The 14,071-nt window shown below is 57.6% G+C and overlaps 1 protein-coding gene across 1 annotated transcript in view; it reads right to left on the bottom strand.

Annotated features, from left to right (window-relative positions):
- The window catches only part of KCNIP3 (potassium voltage-gated channel interacting protein 3), a 96,144-nt gene extending 83,147 nt beyond the window's left edge, over positions 1 to 12,997 (bottom strand). The window contains 1 exon segment of the mRNA NM_001075612.2: positions 12,910 to 12,997. Within this exon segment, the coding sequence (NP_001069080.1) occupies positions 12,910 to 12,924 (15 nt within the window). The 5' untranslated portion in view covers positions 12,925 to 12,997.
- Between the last annotated feature and the right edge of the window lie 1,074 nt (positions 12,998 to 14,071).

The raw sequence follows: 14,071 nt of genomic DNA, 5'->3' as shown, positions 1-14,071 counted from the left end.
TGGTTCAAGGTCAAGAGCAAAGGAGTCAGATTGTCCCAGCCCACGTCATACGTCTCCTCTCTGGCTGCAAGGAGAGCTGCGAAAGCAAGCTTCTGGCCTTTTGGGTTCTTGCCTGTCCTCTGTGGTGGCTTTCCTAAACTTGACGAATAAGAAAAACCCTACAAACGTCCCCAAAACTGTGGAGTCTGAGCAAACGCTCAGGTGAGGAGAGGCTGGTGCGCTGCCTCCTGCAGGCTCTCGTTGGCTGGGGGAGCCCTCCAGGAGCTGAGCTGGCTCATGGCCCCACGAGGGCAGTCCGTATTTGGGGCTGGGCGGTGGGCCTCCTGGTCAGCTTTCGATGAAGCAGCTGTCTAGACCCAGCAACACCCAACCACTTATCCTGACTTTTGCGATCTTTCCAGCCAGGTCCCAGCTGCCCGCCCCCACCGTGGCTGTTGACCCCACAGGCCGCCCCTCCAACAAACATGCTCAGCAGCCCCTCCACGCTCTTCCCTTCTCCCAGGCTTAGCCTGGCCTGCTGTCGGGGTTGGTCAGTGGTGTGCAGAGCTATAGCCGGACTGGGCTCACCATCCCAACAGGGCAGAAAGGGGCTTTGGTGGGGGTGGCCGGAGGCCCCAGGTGCCAGGGATGCTGAGGGAGGCGCCCTACACATTAACACACACACACACACACACACACACACATGTACACAGGCCCTGCTCAGGCTGACAGAGACCTTCTCCATTATTAATGATCTTATTCGGGAGAGAAAAGGCCTCAATGAATCAGGTCTTTATTTCAGCCCAGGAAGCAGTTGGGGGACGATGGGCAGCTGGCCCTTCATGATTTCATGAATTCTTTGCTGAACGCTCTGTACGTGGGCTCAGTGGAGAAGGTCAGAGGGGAAACCCAAGAGGGGACTCAGAGTCTGGGCAGGAGCTGTCTGTCGGTGCCCCTGCCTCAGGACAGCACTGGGTGGCCGGCACGGGTGGCCCTCACGGAGCCCGCGGCTAGTCCTGAGGACTCTGTCTTGCAGTCAGGCCTGGGCTGTTGTGCTGAGATCCTGAGCAGGTGACCTGGGGTTCTGTCCTACCGAGACGGGCCGTGCTGGGAGGGCCCTCAGGGCGGGCCGAGAACCCCACTCCTGCACTTCTGGGCCTTAAGGGCACCTCATTGTTACAACAACTGTAGGAGGTTGGCAGCACCCGCCCATTTTAAAGATGCGCAAACTAAGTCTCCTAGGTGGCTTCCCAGGTGGCCCAGTGGGTAAAGAATCTGCCTACAATGCAGGAGACACAGGCTGGATCTCTGGGTCAGGAAAATCCCCTAGAGGAGGAAATGGCAACCCACTCCAGTATTCTTGCCTGGAGAGTCCCATGGACAGAGGAGCCTGGCAGGCTACAGACCCTAGGGTTGTAAAGACAGCACTGCGCGACTAAGCACAGAAGCACAAACTAAGCCTCAGATGCCTGGGGGCACGCCAGGGCCATGCTGTACTCGGGCCTCCTGGTTCCAACTTTCAGGGGGTCTCAGCCATGGGCGGTGCTGCGCGGCTTTCTGAGGCCTTGGAAGTGGGGGAGGGACGCCTAAACCCCCCTTCCCCTACACACTCCCCCGCCCCCCTGCACACTCCCCTCCCCCTGCACACCCCTCTCCCTCACCCTGCACACTCCCCTCCCCCTGCACACTCCCCTCCCCCTGCATACCCCTCTGCCTCCCCCTGCACACTCCCCTCCCCCTGAACACCCCTCTCCCTCCCCCTGCACCCTCCCCTCCCCCTGAACACCCCTCTCCCTCCCCTGAACACTCCCCTCCCCCTGCACACCCCCCTCCCCCTGCACACCCCTCTCCCTCCCTCTGCACACTCCCCTCCCCCTGAACACCCCTCTCCCTCCCCTGCACACTCCCCTCCCCCTGCACACCCCTCTCCCTCCCTCTGCACACTCCCTCCCCCTGAACACCCCTCTCCCTCCCCTGCACCCTCCCCTCCCCCTGAACACCCCTCTCCCTCCCCTGCACACTCCCCTCCCCCTGCACACTCCCCTCCCCCTGCACACCCCTCTCCCTCCCCTGAACACTCCCCTCCCCCTGCACACTCCCCTCCCCCTGCACACCCCTCTCCCTCCCCTGAACACTCCCCTCCCCCTGCACACTCCCTCCCCCTGCATACCCCTCTGCCTCCCCCTGCACACTCCCCTCCCCCTGCACACCCCTCTCCCTCCCCCTGCACACTCCCCTCCCCCTGCACACTCCCCTCCCCCTGCACACCCCTCTCCCTCCCCTGAACACTCCCCTCCCCCTGCACAATCCCCTCCCCCTGCATACCCCTCTCCCTCCCCCTGCACACTCCCCTCCCCCTGAACACCCCTCTCCCTCCCCTGCACACTCCCCTCCCCCTGCACACTCCCCTCCCCCTGCACACCCCTCTCCCTCCCCCTGCACCCTCCCCTCCCCCTGCACACCCCTCTCCCTTCCCCTGAACACTCCCCTCCCCCTCCCCCTGCACACTCCCCTCCCCTGCACACCCCTCCCCCTCCCCTGCACAATCCCCTCCCCCTGAACACTCCCCCTCCTGTACACTTCTCCACATCTCTACCTGCATTTCCTCCCCCCTCACCTGCACAATTCCTCCCCTCTCCCCCTGCACACTCCCCTCCCCCACCTGTACACTCCCCTCTCCCCTGCACACGCCCCCTCCCCCTGTACACTTCTCTGCACCTTTACCTGCAATCCCTCCCCCTCACTTGCACACTCCTCCTGGACATTCAAGATGGACTGCTGCTCCCTGTCAGGCCTCACTCAGATCAGGTGCTGGGAGACCCCCACCTCCTCACCCACACCAGTACCTGCTGTGATCCCCAGCACAGCTGGCTGTTGAACTAACCCTGTTTATTTGTTTACCTGGGTGCATTTCTGTCTCTTTCTCCTGGAACGTTGGCTCCTAGAGCCGGCCCTGGCCTCCTGTGTGAACTGCTCTTCCCCATCACAGAGCCTGACACCCAAAAGACCCTCACTTCCAAACCCAGCAGTAAAAGAACAAAGCCTCTAGCTGGCAGATGGGCAGAAGACTAGCACAGACATGTCACCACGGAAGACAGACAGGTGGCACGAAGCCCTGAAAAGACGCTCCACATCATGAGCCGCCAGGGAGAGGCAAACAAAACCACAAGGAGATGTCACACTGTCGGAACGGCCACAATTTCAAAAGGTCACAAAGGATGTAATTCTATTTACGTAGCACTTCAAAGTGGCAACAATTTAGAAACGGAACAGGTTAGTGGGACAGGGGTTAAGGATGGGGGGAAAGGTGGAAGAGGGGAGGTGGGTGTGGCTATGAAAGGTCAACACGAGTCCTTGAGGTGATGGAACTGTCACGTGTGTTAACTGCAGGGATGGAAACACGAACGGACACATATGATACTGCGTGTTTGTGTGTTTAAGTGCGCAGGGCTAAACACACACGAGTGCGTGTAAAACTGGGTGACGGGTCCTCGGGATCTGTTTCAGTTCTTTTTTAAACATTTTTTTATTTATTTGGCTATGGCAGGTCTTGGTTTCAGGAACACAGGATCTTTTTTATTTGCTGCAGCATGGGGGCTCTAGTTCCCTGAGCAGAGATCAGTCCCAGGCCCCCTGCATTGGGAGCTCAGAGTCTTAGCCACTGGACCACCAGGAAATCCCCTCTGTTTTATTTCTTACAACTGCAAGTGAGTCTGCAATGGTCTCAATGAAGTTTCCATTAAAAAAAAAAAACTTTCACACATACAAAAAAAAGAATATTTTAAAAATACACACACACACAAAACCCTCAATAAATATCCTAAAATGCCTGACTGAAAGCCCTCTGAAGCTCTTGCCATAATTCGCTGAGGCTTTCTCCCCTCTTGCTCTTGTCTGATGCATTTTAACAAGGATGGAGCCATCCTTTCATCCTCCATGGCCCTCAGGGGAGGCGATGGCCAGAGCTGGGTGGCAGAGACCAGTGAAGCCAGAAGATCTGGGTCGTGAGGTCACACAGCGTCCCCAGCAGTGAGCATTCCGAGCCAGGTCCCAGAAGTGGCCCTAGGCTGGCCCGGGACCTGCAGCCTCCTCCGAGGCTGACAAGGTACCTTCAGGGCAAGCGCTGCAGCTACGCTGAGACATTTCTGGCCACTCAGCCCACACTCGCAGCTCCTGCCCTCCAGGGGAGTCCAGGGGCAGGTGTCAGCTTCCGTTCTTCCAAGTCCCAGGTCTAGGAGGAGTTGGGGGAGCAGGGGGTGTACAGAAAGGGCAGCGTGCTGGGGAGGCCTCTGCTTTCCAGCAGGCACTGTGTTGGGTGCTTGGAGAGGTGCCATGTTTAAGCCCACATCCCTCTTTCAGGGTTCCTTAGGCCCTCCGGCAAATCACCCAGCTGGAGCACAAATCCTGAAATAGGTCTTTCTGATACCCTCTCACCAAGATCGCCATGTTCCCATCTGGTGTGTTCTCTGTTGCCCAAGGCCAACGAGGAGCCAGCCCCGCTCGTTCACATCCAGGTGTGTTCACTGCGGGGCTTTGGCTGGAGGTCATTGGCTCCAGGGAGTTTCCCAGGTAGCTCAGGGGCAAAGAATCTGCCTCCAATGCAGGGGACAGGGGTTCAATCCCTGGGTTGGGAAGATCCCCTGGGGGAGGCCATGGTAACCCACTCTAGAATTCTTGCCTGGAGAATCCCATGGACAGAGGAGACTGGCGGGCTACAGTCCATGGGGTCACAAAGAGTTGGACATGACTGCAGGGACTTAGCGCACACATGCATTGGCTCCAGGAAGGGAACGCCTGGGAGAACCTCCTGTCTGGGAGAGGGGATGACTTAGACCAGCGGTCCTCAGCCCCTCTGGCACCAGGGACGGGTCTCGTGGAAGACAATTCTTCCGTGGACTGGAGGGGGGATGGTTTGGGGATGACTCAAGAGCATTACGTTTACTGTGCACTCTTTTCCCATTGTTATGATGTCAGCTCCACCTCAGATCATCAGGTATTAGATCCCAGAAGCTGGGGACCCTGGCTGAGACTCTGGGTGCCCGAAGCATCCCTCTAGCTTCAGCTCAGAGCCTCAGCAGGCAAGAGTGGGAGGAAGGAGGGTCGGAGAGCCGCTAGAACTCAGTGCTCTTGTTTGTTTTGGGGGCGTTGTTATGGTTACCTCTTCACCTGCTGCCAGCTCTCCTTTTACAAGAATGATCTACTGATTCCCTTTTAACTGAATTTATGGAAATTTAAAACATGAGTTAATTTAAAGAAAAATAAACTATAGCACAGGTTGCAGCAGGCAAGATAAAATCGGTGAAGGAATACCAACAGCTAGAAAACTTGCAGTCTGAGGGCTCCCTTGCTCAGCTCAGCTCAGAGAACTGAGTCCTCTGGGACTGGGTGCCCCACGCCTCAGCCACGCGCTGAATGTGGCTACTGAATGTTTGAAACGAGACTAGTCCAAATGCAGACGTGCCATCAGTGCAAATACACACCAGATTTCAAATTCTTCTTAGTAGGATAATAACTTATTAACAATTTTTATATTGAGCACACACTGAAATAATATTTACATTGGATTAAATAGAATATATTATTTAAAATTTTTCTCTTTTAATTTACTTTCTTTAATGTATCTGCCTGGCCATGTAAAGTGACCCTTGTGCCTTGCAATACACTTCTTTAAAAAAAATAATATTTATTTTTGGCTGTGTTGGGCCTCAGTTGTGTCATGAGATCTCCACTGCAGCACGTGGGCTTCTGTCCGGTTGAGGCGCACAGGCTCAGCTGCCCCACAGCTTACGGGATCTTAGTTTCCCGACTGGGGCCGAACCCGAATCCCCTGCACTGGCAGGTGGATCCTTAACCACTGGACCACGAGGGAAGCGCCATGAAATTCATGTCTGCTGGCCGGCACCTTCTAGACCTTCCAGCTGTGGGGCTGCGGGCAGCTTGCTGCTACCAGGGCACACCTGACCCCCAGCTCCTCTCTCCCACCCAAGTCCAGACGAGGGCCTGTCAGAGTTGCTTCAGAAAGGTGGTCTGGTGGAGCGTGGAGGGCAACTGGGGCACAATGAGGCCGAAGGCCAGCTTGGGATCTGCCCAGGTTGAGGGGAAAATGGTAGAGCACGGAGCCGGATGCCCGCAGTGGGACAGGTGGGGGCATATTAGTGTGGTGGGTATTTAGGTTCTGCCACGGATGTGGCAGCAACGGAAGGGTCAAGGTGACTCCTCAGTAACTTTGACATCAACACCATGGAGATGGTACAGGAAGAATACCCCCCATGCCTTCCAGCTCCCCGCAAATGCAGTCCAGACTCTCCATGAGAACACTCCATTCTCAACCACCATCTGAGAGTTTTCACCACGCCACAGAAAGAGGCCAGAGCATTTTAAACAAACCACTGGGACCGCAACTGGGACATTCTACCCTGTGGCTCCACAGGCCCCCAGAAAGGCCAGCAGCCCACCGGGCACTGCCCCATGCCCAGTAGGCACAGCTCCATCCTGTGGAGGCCTGTGCGGTCAGGCCGTTAGGGACACACCTTTGAGCAACTGGCTCAGTCTTTGGGGTTCTTGTCACCTGGGCTCCAGAAAACCCCCAAAGAGCATCTCAGAGAAGGCTTGGCAGAGGTGACCTGTGGGCACATAGGTGGCAGCCTTTGGGCTGAAAACACCCAGGCTCCTTTCCCCAGAGGTAAAGTGATCGAGGTCACGCATACGCAAAGGCACGCCTAGCTTCTCCCAAATGCTTACAGGCGTTTGTGCATGAGAAACAGCACGAACAGCTTCCTAAGGGCCGCCAGGACCCACTGGCCTCTAACTCAGAAGACACACCTAGCTGGGGAGGGAGGGAAGACTTTTGGGGGGTGGGGGAGGGAAGATTTCCAGCAGAATGATATTTCAGTCAAGTATGGTGGGAAGAGGTCTGTGGTCAACCAGGCAGGGACTTGAAACTTGGGCCCTTTTCTCCTGGCTGGGAGACCTTGGATGAAGTTCTTGACCACTCTGAGACTCATTGTGTGTGTGTGTGTGTGTTCAGTCGCTTCAGTCATGTCCGACTCTTTGTGACTCTATGGACTGTAGCCCACTGGGCTCCTCTGTCCATGGGATTTTCCCATGCAATGATACTTGTGCGCGTTGCCATTCCCTCCTCGAGAAGATCTTCCCAATCCAGGGATCGAACCCGTGTTAACTGTGTCTCCTGCATTGCAGGCGGATTCTTTCCACTGAGCCGTGGGGGAAGACCCAAGCCTCAGTTTGCTTGTCTATAAAGTGGGTATAATTCACAGGACTATGGGGGAGGTTAAATAAGGTGACACGCCCCACCCCCAGCAGGAGTGATCAGCACTATCCTTCACCCTCCTGGTGCTGCGTGAGGGTCTGGCTGCCCCATGCAGGGGCAGGGCCCAGCCCATGACCCAGTGACATCAGCAGGGCCACCCAACTCACTCTGCTCAGCTGCTGCACAGCAGAATCACTTGGGAAGTCTCCCCACCTCTGCCTTCCCCGGGGGCTGCATTATTGATTCAGTGGGGCCTGCACCACTCTATTTTTATAAAGCTCGACAGTCAATCTGAAAGTGCAGCCAAGGTTTAGTGCTTATCCCACCAGATAGGAAATTCTGGGCCTTATCTGTGGGAAGAAGGGGTCTCGCATTCACACTCTCCCTTTCTCCCGGCGGGGGTGGGGAGGGGGGCTGTCTCGAACCCAGAGCCTGGACCGGCAGGGACGTGCAGGCTCCAGGTGTGGGGCTGCCTGGCGCCCTGACCCTGTCCGTGGGGACTGCTGCAGGCAGGCTCGTGAGCACCCACTCGTCTTCGCTCGCTCTATTTCCATCACTCGGGACAGATGGCAGGAAGTGGCAGTGGGCGTCGAGTCATGCAGGCCCTGAGGATTTGCGATGGGAAGGCTTCGCAGGAGGAGCGGGGAGCGCTTGGTTTTCCTCCCACCCCTGGGCATCAATAGACGCCAGCCAGGCAGCCTGCCTCCTGGATGGGAGGGGAGGTGAGACTGTCATGAGCCCCTGCAGAACTCACACGTGCACACAGGCACGCATACACACGCACACACACACATGCCTGGGTGCTGATCCACTCAGAACACTGGCGCCGAGGTGGGGGCCGCTGGGGTGTTGCTGCCCTGCTTCTGGTGCTGCCACATCCGGCAGCCCACCATCTCCTCACCTGCCCGTTGCTGCCCAGGCAATGAAGGCTTCTCACCAACCCGGGGGTGGACTTGAGCCGCTCACAGATCACACTATCCCATTGGGGTGCCCTTCACAGGCTCGACTCAGTAACCCCAAAATGACAACACTGATACTCACACTATTTACAGAGCTCTCTCTATGCACGGGTGTTGGGGGGCGGGGTTGGTGGAGGATCTTATTTACCAAGAAGGAAAACGAGGAGCCGGTGGAACAGAGAAGCTAACTAACTTGTCTGAAGACACACAGCTAAGGCATGAGGGGCCTGGAACTGAGCCCAGAGGCACAGCCGTGTTACTTCCGCAGCTACATTCGGGCGTGGCTGGCCCGTCAATTCCAAATGCTGGGAGTGGGCTCTGTGACAGGCCAGGGGGCATACACGTATGTAGGGGCAGGGTGATCTGCACTATGGCCCCCCAGCCCCCACGGCTCAGCATAGGGCCCAACCTCAGGTGAGGGCCTGGCAGAGGCGATGAGCATATCTGCGGCCCAGGGAGGGGATGGACGCTGCCCACGCTCACAGTGTCACTTGGGCAGAGTTGGGGCGAGTACTTGGCGCTCTGGAGTCACTGCCCAGAGGGCCCATCTTGAGACAAGATCTTTTTTTAATAGCTGCACACCGTGGCATGTGGACTCTTAGTTCCCTTACCAAGGATAGAACCCATGTGTGGTAAGTGGCTTCAGTCATGTCTGACTCTTTGTGACGCTGTGGACTGTAGCCCACCAGGCTCCTCTATCCATGAGATTCTCCAGGCAAGAATACTGGAGTGGGTCATCATGCCCTCCTCCAGGGGATCTTCCAGACCCAGGGATTGAACCCACGTCTCTTGCATCTCCTGACCAGGGATCAAACCTGAGCCCCCTGCAATGGAAGTTCAGAGTCTTAACCACTGGACCACCAGCGAAGTGCCGAGAGAGAATCTGAACACAGGCCCAGGGTGGACTGGGCACAGGGCACAGCAGCAGCAGCAGGTCTTGGATTTATCCCTTGCCTGCCTCGAAAGGCATGTGCTGGGGGGCCAGGGAGGGCAGGGGGCGGCCAAAGAGGTAGAGGTGAGGCCGGGAAAGACCAGCATTGCTCTGCCTGGCTGAGCCTGGCATGGGTGTGGGCCGCCTGCTGGAGGGGAGCGCTGGGCAGAGACCTCAGGCAACAGATCAGAGTTGGGCAGGCTCGGGAGCTGGGACAGGCCCTTTCAGCCGTCCTTCTCAGGTCAGCTCAGCTAACCCCACACCCACCCCTCACTCTGGCGCCTGCGGGTCCCCTTGGCTTGTCCCCATCACGTGGATGCTCTGTGACGCTCCGGGATGTGGGCTGATCACAGCTGACAGATGCACCTGCCTGTTCCAGAGAAACATCAGTCAGCTGGAGCTGCGGGAGGGGCCGCACAGTGACTCACTCCACACTGCACCCTCCTTCGCGCTCTGTCTCCTTCCGGCCGGGGCTGCAGGACCAGCAAAGGGAGGCGCGCCAAGTGCTTTCCCTTCTTTTTTCTTTGCCTTGGAAACCAGGGTCTCCCCTCTTCCTCACAGAGGCCACATTCAGGGCTGTGCAGATGCTCCTGGGAGGGGGCTGGGGTGGGAGAGCAGATGGCCCCCCAGCCCCAGCTGGCAAAGCAGCTCCCATGCTTGCCGCAGATTTGGATAAGAAAAGGGCTCCTAGTGTCAAAACATTGGGGTCTTATCCTTTGGAGCCCCCAGAAAAGGGGATGTGGCTGGCTCAAGGTCACACGAATAATCCAGGAGGCATGGTTGGGGTGGGGTCTGACCCGAGTGTACTCACTAAAGTATTCGGAGGGTGCAATAGGCCACAACTCCATGGGGCCAGCCCCCAACCGGGGTGGGGCATCTCCTATAACCAGCTGCCTGGTTATAGGCACACTCCTCTCTCCCTGTAGCCTTCTCCCATGACATCCCCATTCATCCCCACCCACAAGCCGTAGGGAACTGAGCTTTGGAGTAAGACAGAGCAGGGTTCAAATTCCCACTGTAACACTTTGTAGCTTGCAATCTAGGGTGGGCCTTAGTTTCCTCATCTGTAAAGTGGGTACAATACCAAGCACTACCTGGGGGGCCGCGTGGGGGTCCAGAGAGATAATCCAGGTGCAGAGCCTGTTGGAAGGACCCTGGAGGGAGGAGCGGCCACTTCAGGGCTCTGCCCTTCGGCCCTGGCCTTGTCCCAGAGAACACCCAGGACCACTTTACTTGCCATTCAATTCAGGGATGTGATTACTATACGTGGAAATAAGGGAAACAATTAGGGACCGCCTCCCACAAACTCCCTGCAAGAAGGCAGGAACCTGGGCAGGTAGAGGGTCCCAGTGGACATGCCGGGCCATGAAGACAGCTCTCCCTGAAGACCCAGGAGCAGAGCAAGGGTTCTGCTTGCTCCTTTTTCCTAAGATCTCAGGGAGTTCAAGTCCCGGCCCTGTGCTGGGCGAGCTGCACGCCCACCCCCACCACCCTCAACTCCAAGCCTCATGTCTACAGAAGGGGAAGTGGCAGGGCCCACCCTCCCAGGACTTTGTGAGGACCCACAGATGACAGTGACAGGTGCTGAGGACGGATGGGTCAGGCCACCTCCCAGCCTGCGCTCCGAACTGTCGCCCCTATTGCCGCTACTGGTGGTGGCGGTTTAGTCGCTAAGTCGTGTCTGATTCTTGTGACCCCACAAGAATGTAGGGGTATGTAGGCCCTCAGACTCCCTGTCCATGGGATTCTCCAGGCAAGAATACTGGAGCGGGTTGTCATTTTCCTTCTCCAGGGAATCTTCCTGACCCAGGGATCACACACGCGTCTCCTGCATTACAAGCAGATTCTTTACCACTGAGAGGAAGCTGATTTTTCATAATCTCCCTGCTGACCTTGGTGACAGTGGTGATCACTGTCCCAGCCTGGCCCACAGCTGAAGGTGTGGGGTCCGCTCCAGTCTCCAGCCAGGCCAGCTGTAGGAAGGGCACTGGCAGGCATGGTGGACCCACTGGGGCCTGGCTGTGAGAGAGGGCAGGGGCCAGTGTGGGGTCATGATAACCAAGGGAAGGGCCAGATGCATGTGGAGGACGGGAACCACTCACCACACTCATCTGGCAGGGACAGGGCGTGACCTCCTGGCAGGTAGGAGCCAGTGGGGGAAAGGCAAGAGAAGGGGGGTTGTCGGGAGGCTGGTGGACACAGCAGGCTGAATGCAAACCTGCACGCAGCCTGACTCAGTTGAGAGCCCCACCTCTGCAGGTTCGGCAACCTGGCCAACCATGGGTACAGCCACGGGGTGTGGCTGTGCGTCGCAGGCTCAGACTGATGCCCGAGGATGCGCATGACCTGTGATGGCTGTGGCACATGTATACAGTGAGCACTCAGTGTGTGAGCCTGTGACGAGGCTCTACGTTTCTCTACTCCTGCCCTGTCTGCCTGGAGGTGGCGGGGAGACTTAAGGCGACGGGGAGAAAAACACCTTTTCAACACGCCCCGCCGGCGTGCTCGAAGGGTCTCACGTCAGCACCTCTGCCGATCCTCCGGACACCACTGAGATGGAGCAGACAGTGCGGGGGGCGGGGGGTGGCCTGGGGTCAGGGGCGGGGTGGCCTGGAGCCAGCAGCCACAAGCCCATTCTGGACTGCTTGTCCTTATGAGTGACAGAGAGGTAGGAATCCATCTCGGGGGGAAGGGCATGGAGCTGGGGGGGAGACTGGCACACACCAGCCCAATATCCACTCTTCCTTACTCACAAAGCCCTGATTTTATTAGAGGGTTGTTGGTTTTTTTGGCCCTTCCTTTTTTCTACTTCCTGCAGCCTGTGTGCGTTGGCTGGAACTCCAGCAGCCATTTTGGACGTGAAGGTAACCTCTCGAATGGAAGCCAGTGAGACAGATGGAGCCTGAGTCCATGCTGAGACAGATGGCCCTTAGTCCCTGTGGATCATAGGGTGCCAGCCCTCTATTGCCTCCCTCTGGACTCTGTGTGAGAAATGTAAGCAAATGTGTTCAAACCACTGTTATTTGGGTTGTTCTGTTATAAGCAGCCAAATCTAATCCTGGTGTTTCTTCTTCCATCCAAAGCAAGACTGTCCCAGACGTGTGGGGAGGTGGCAAAGCATCAGCAGATTTTCTGAGTGTTCACTGTCTTCTGGGAGGGGGGAGCTTGTTTTCCTTTTCCTCATTATTCTGCATTAATTATTCTTCATCCTTCCCAACTCCTTGACACCATCTCTTGAACTCTGCTCCCGGCATTTCCCTTGCTTTCTCTCTCTCTCCAGCCTCCCAACAGCCCCACAGCGGGAACTAACCGCATGTGTCCTTGTCAGGGGTCCTCTAGCCCTTCAGGAAGTGGATATTCATTAATTACTTGGATAATTAAATGATGCACTCATTGCCCAGCCTTCAAAGGTAAGACACCCACTCCCAGCATTCAGCTTTTCCCCAGCACTAATGAGTCGGAGGTTTGGGGTCAGCACTCTGGCACTTGCCCCAGGGACTTAACTGAACCACATGGCTGACCCCAAGCTACTCCTCTGTCCAGCTTCTGTTCCACAAACACCTACAGCCTTTGCCGTCTGAAGGGGGCCCCAGGAGTCTAGCCTCCCAGGCAGGACACCCCAACACTTACTTTTTCCATAGCGACCCTACGGGGGACAGCAGGGAATGGGGTCAAACAAAGAGGCACAGCAAGGCTTCCTGGTCCAGGGTAAACCCCCGAAGCCCCCACGCCCCAGCCCTGGGCGAGCGCCCAGCCCCGCCAGAGCCTACCTTGGCCCGCTGCATCCTGGACAACCGAGAAAACTGTTGCCGGCTTCCCCTCCGCGCAGCCGGCCGAGCGGGCAGCTGCCTCATGCTTGCCGGGACCCAGACGCAATTGCTGCTGGCGGCTCCCGCCCGCCCCCTGCCCACCCTCCTCGCCAGCGCTGCCACCCTAGGCTCCGCCCCTTCTGCTGTGTCAATCCGTGCTCAGCCGCCCTCCGCGTGCACCTCTCTCCTTCGAGCTCTCTCTCATCTTTCCCGTCCCTCTCCCGGTCTCCCTGCCCGACTGTCTGTGTAACCGTTCCTAGTCCGGCTCTCCCTCTGGGTCGCCCCTCCGCCCCTGTCACCCCGGGTCTCTGTCTATGCCCACTTTCATCCCATCTGTCTCTTTCTCTAACACGCTCTCTGCTCCCTAACCTTGAAAGGGGGACGCTTGCCGGGTGTGGAGAGAGCCCCGCGTTCCTGCCCAACAGAGGGAAGGACAGCAGGGCAGCACTGGGAGCCTCCCAGAGCATTTTCCAGAACAGGCCAGCTCCTTCCCTTCTGGCTGCGCCCTCCCTCGTGCTACCAGCCCCTTATGGACAACGGGTGGAGTGACCCCAACCCCTGCCTATGACCTTGGGCCTTTACAGTCAAGCTGGGGTTTGGAGAGGGGTCTCTCTGGTCTCCCTCCAGCAGCCCTGAAGGTGACTTCTGGGCACCGGGCATCCAGAGCATGCTCCTAGTGGTGACATAGCTCTGGGTGCTGGGCCCTCAATGGCCCCAGCGATGGGGATGCACCACCCAGAGATGGTGACGGCTACCAAGACCACATCATGCGGGTCACAGGCCAGGGGGCCTTCAACCTGTTTCACCTGTGCCCCCTCACTTGTCTCCTTTCACCCCACGTGGGGACTTGCCATGGGGGGGAGCTCTCCCCAAACTTGAACTCCTTATACTCTCTGGGGAGCCCAGCATCTCTCCCTGATGTCTGTGTCTGAGGTTGGGACCACATCAGGGCAGCTGAGGGACCTGGCTAGACTTTCCCGGGGCAGACGTGGAGGAAAGAGGTGAGGGTACCTGGACATCCTGGGGAGGGAGTCTCCTTCCCGCCCCTCAGGAGGGCAGTCTCCGGGCATTTGCTCAGCCCCCAGGGAAAGCACCCAGGAGCCAGGTGCCCAAAATCTCAGCC

The sequence above is a fragment of the Bos taurus genome, chromosome 11 (genome assembly GCF_002263795.3).
Source record: "Bos taurus isolate L1 Dominette 01449 registration number 42190680 breed Hereford chromosome 11, ARS-UCD2.0, whole genome shotgun sequence".
Classification (NCBI taxonomy): Eukaryota; Metazoa; Chordata; class Mammalia; order Artiodactyla; family Bovidae; genus Bos; species Bos taurus.
Note: the sequence above shows the minus strand (reverse complement) of the source record. Positions and strands in the feature narration are given on the sequence as shown.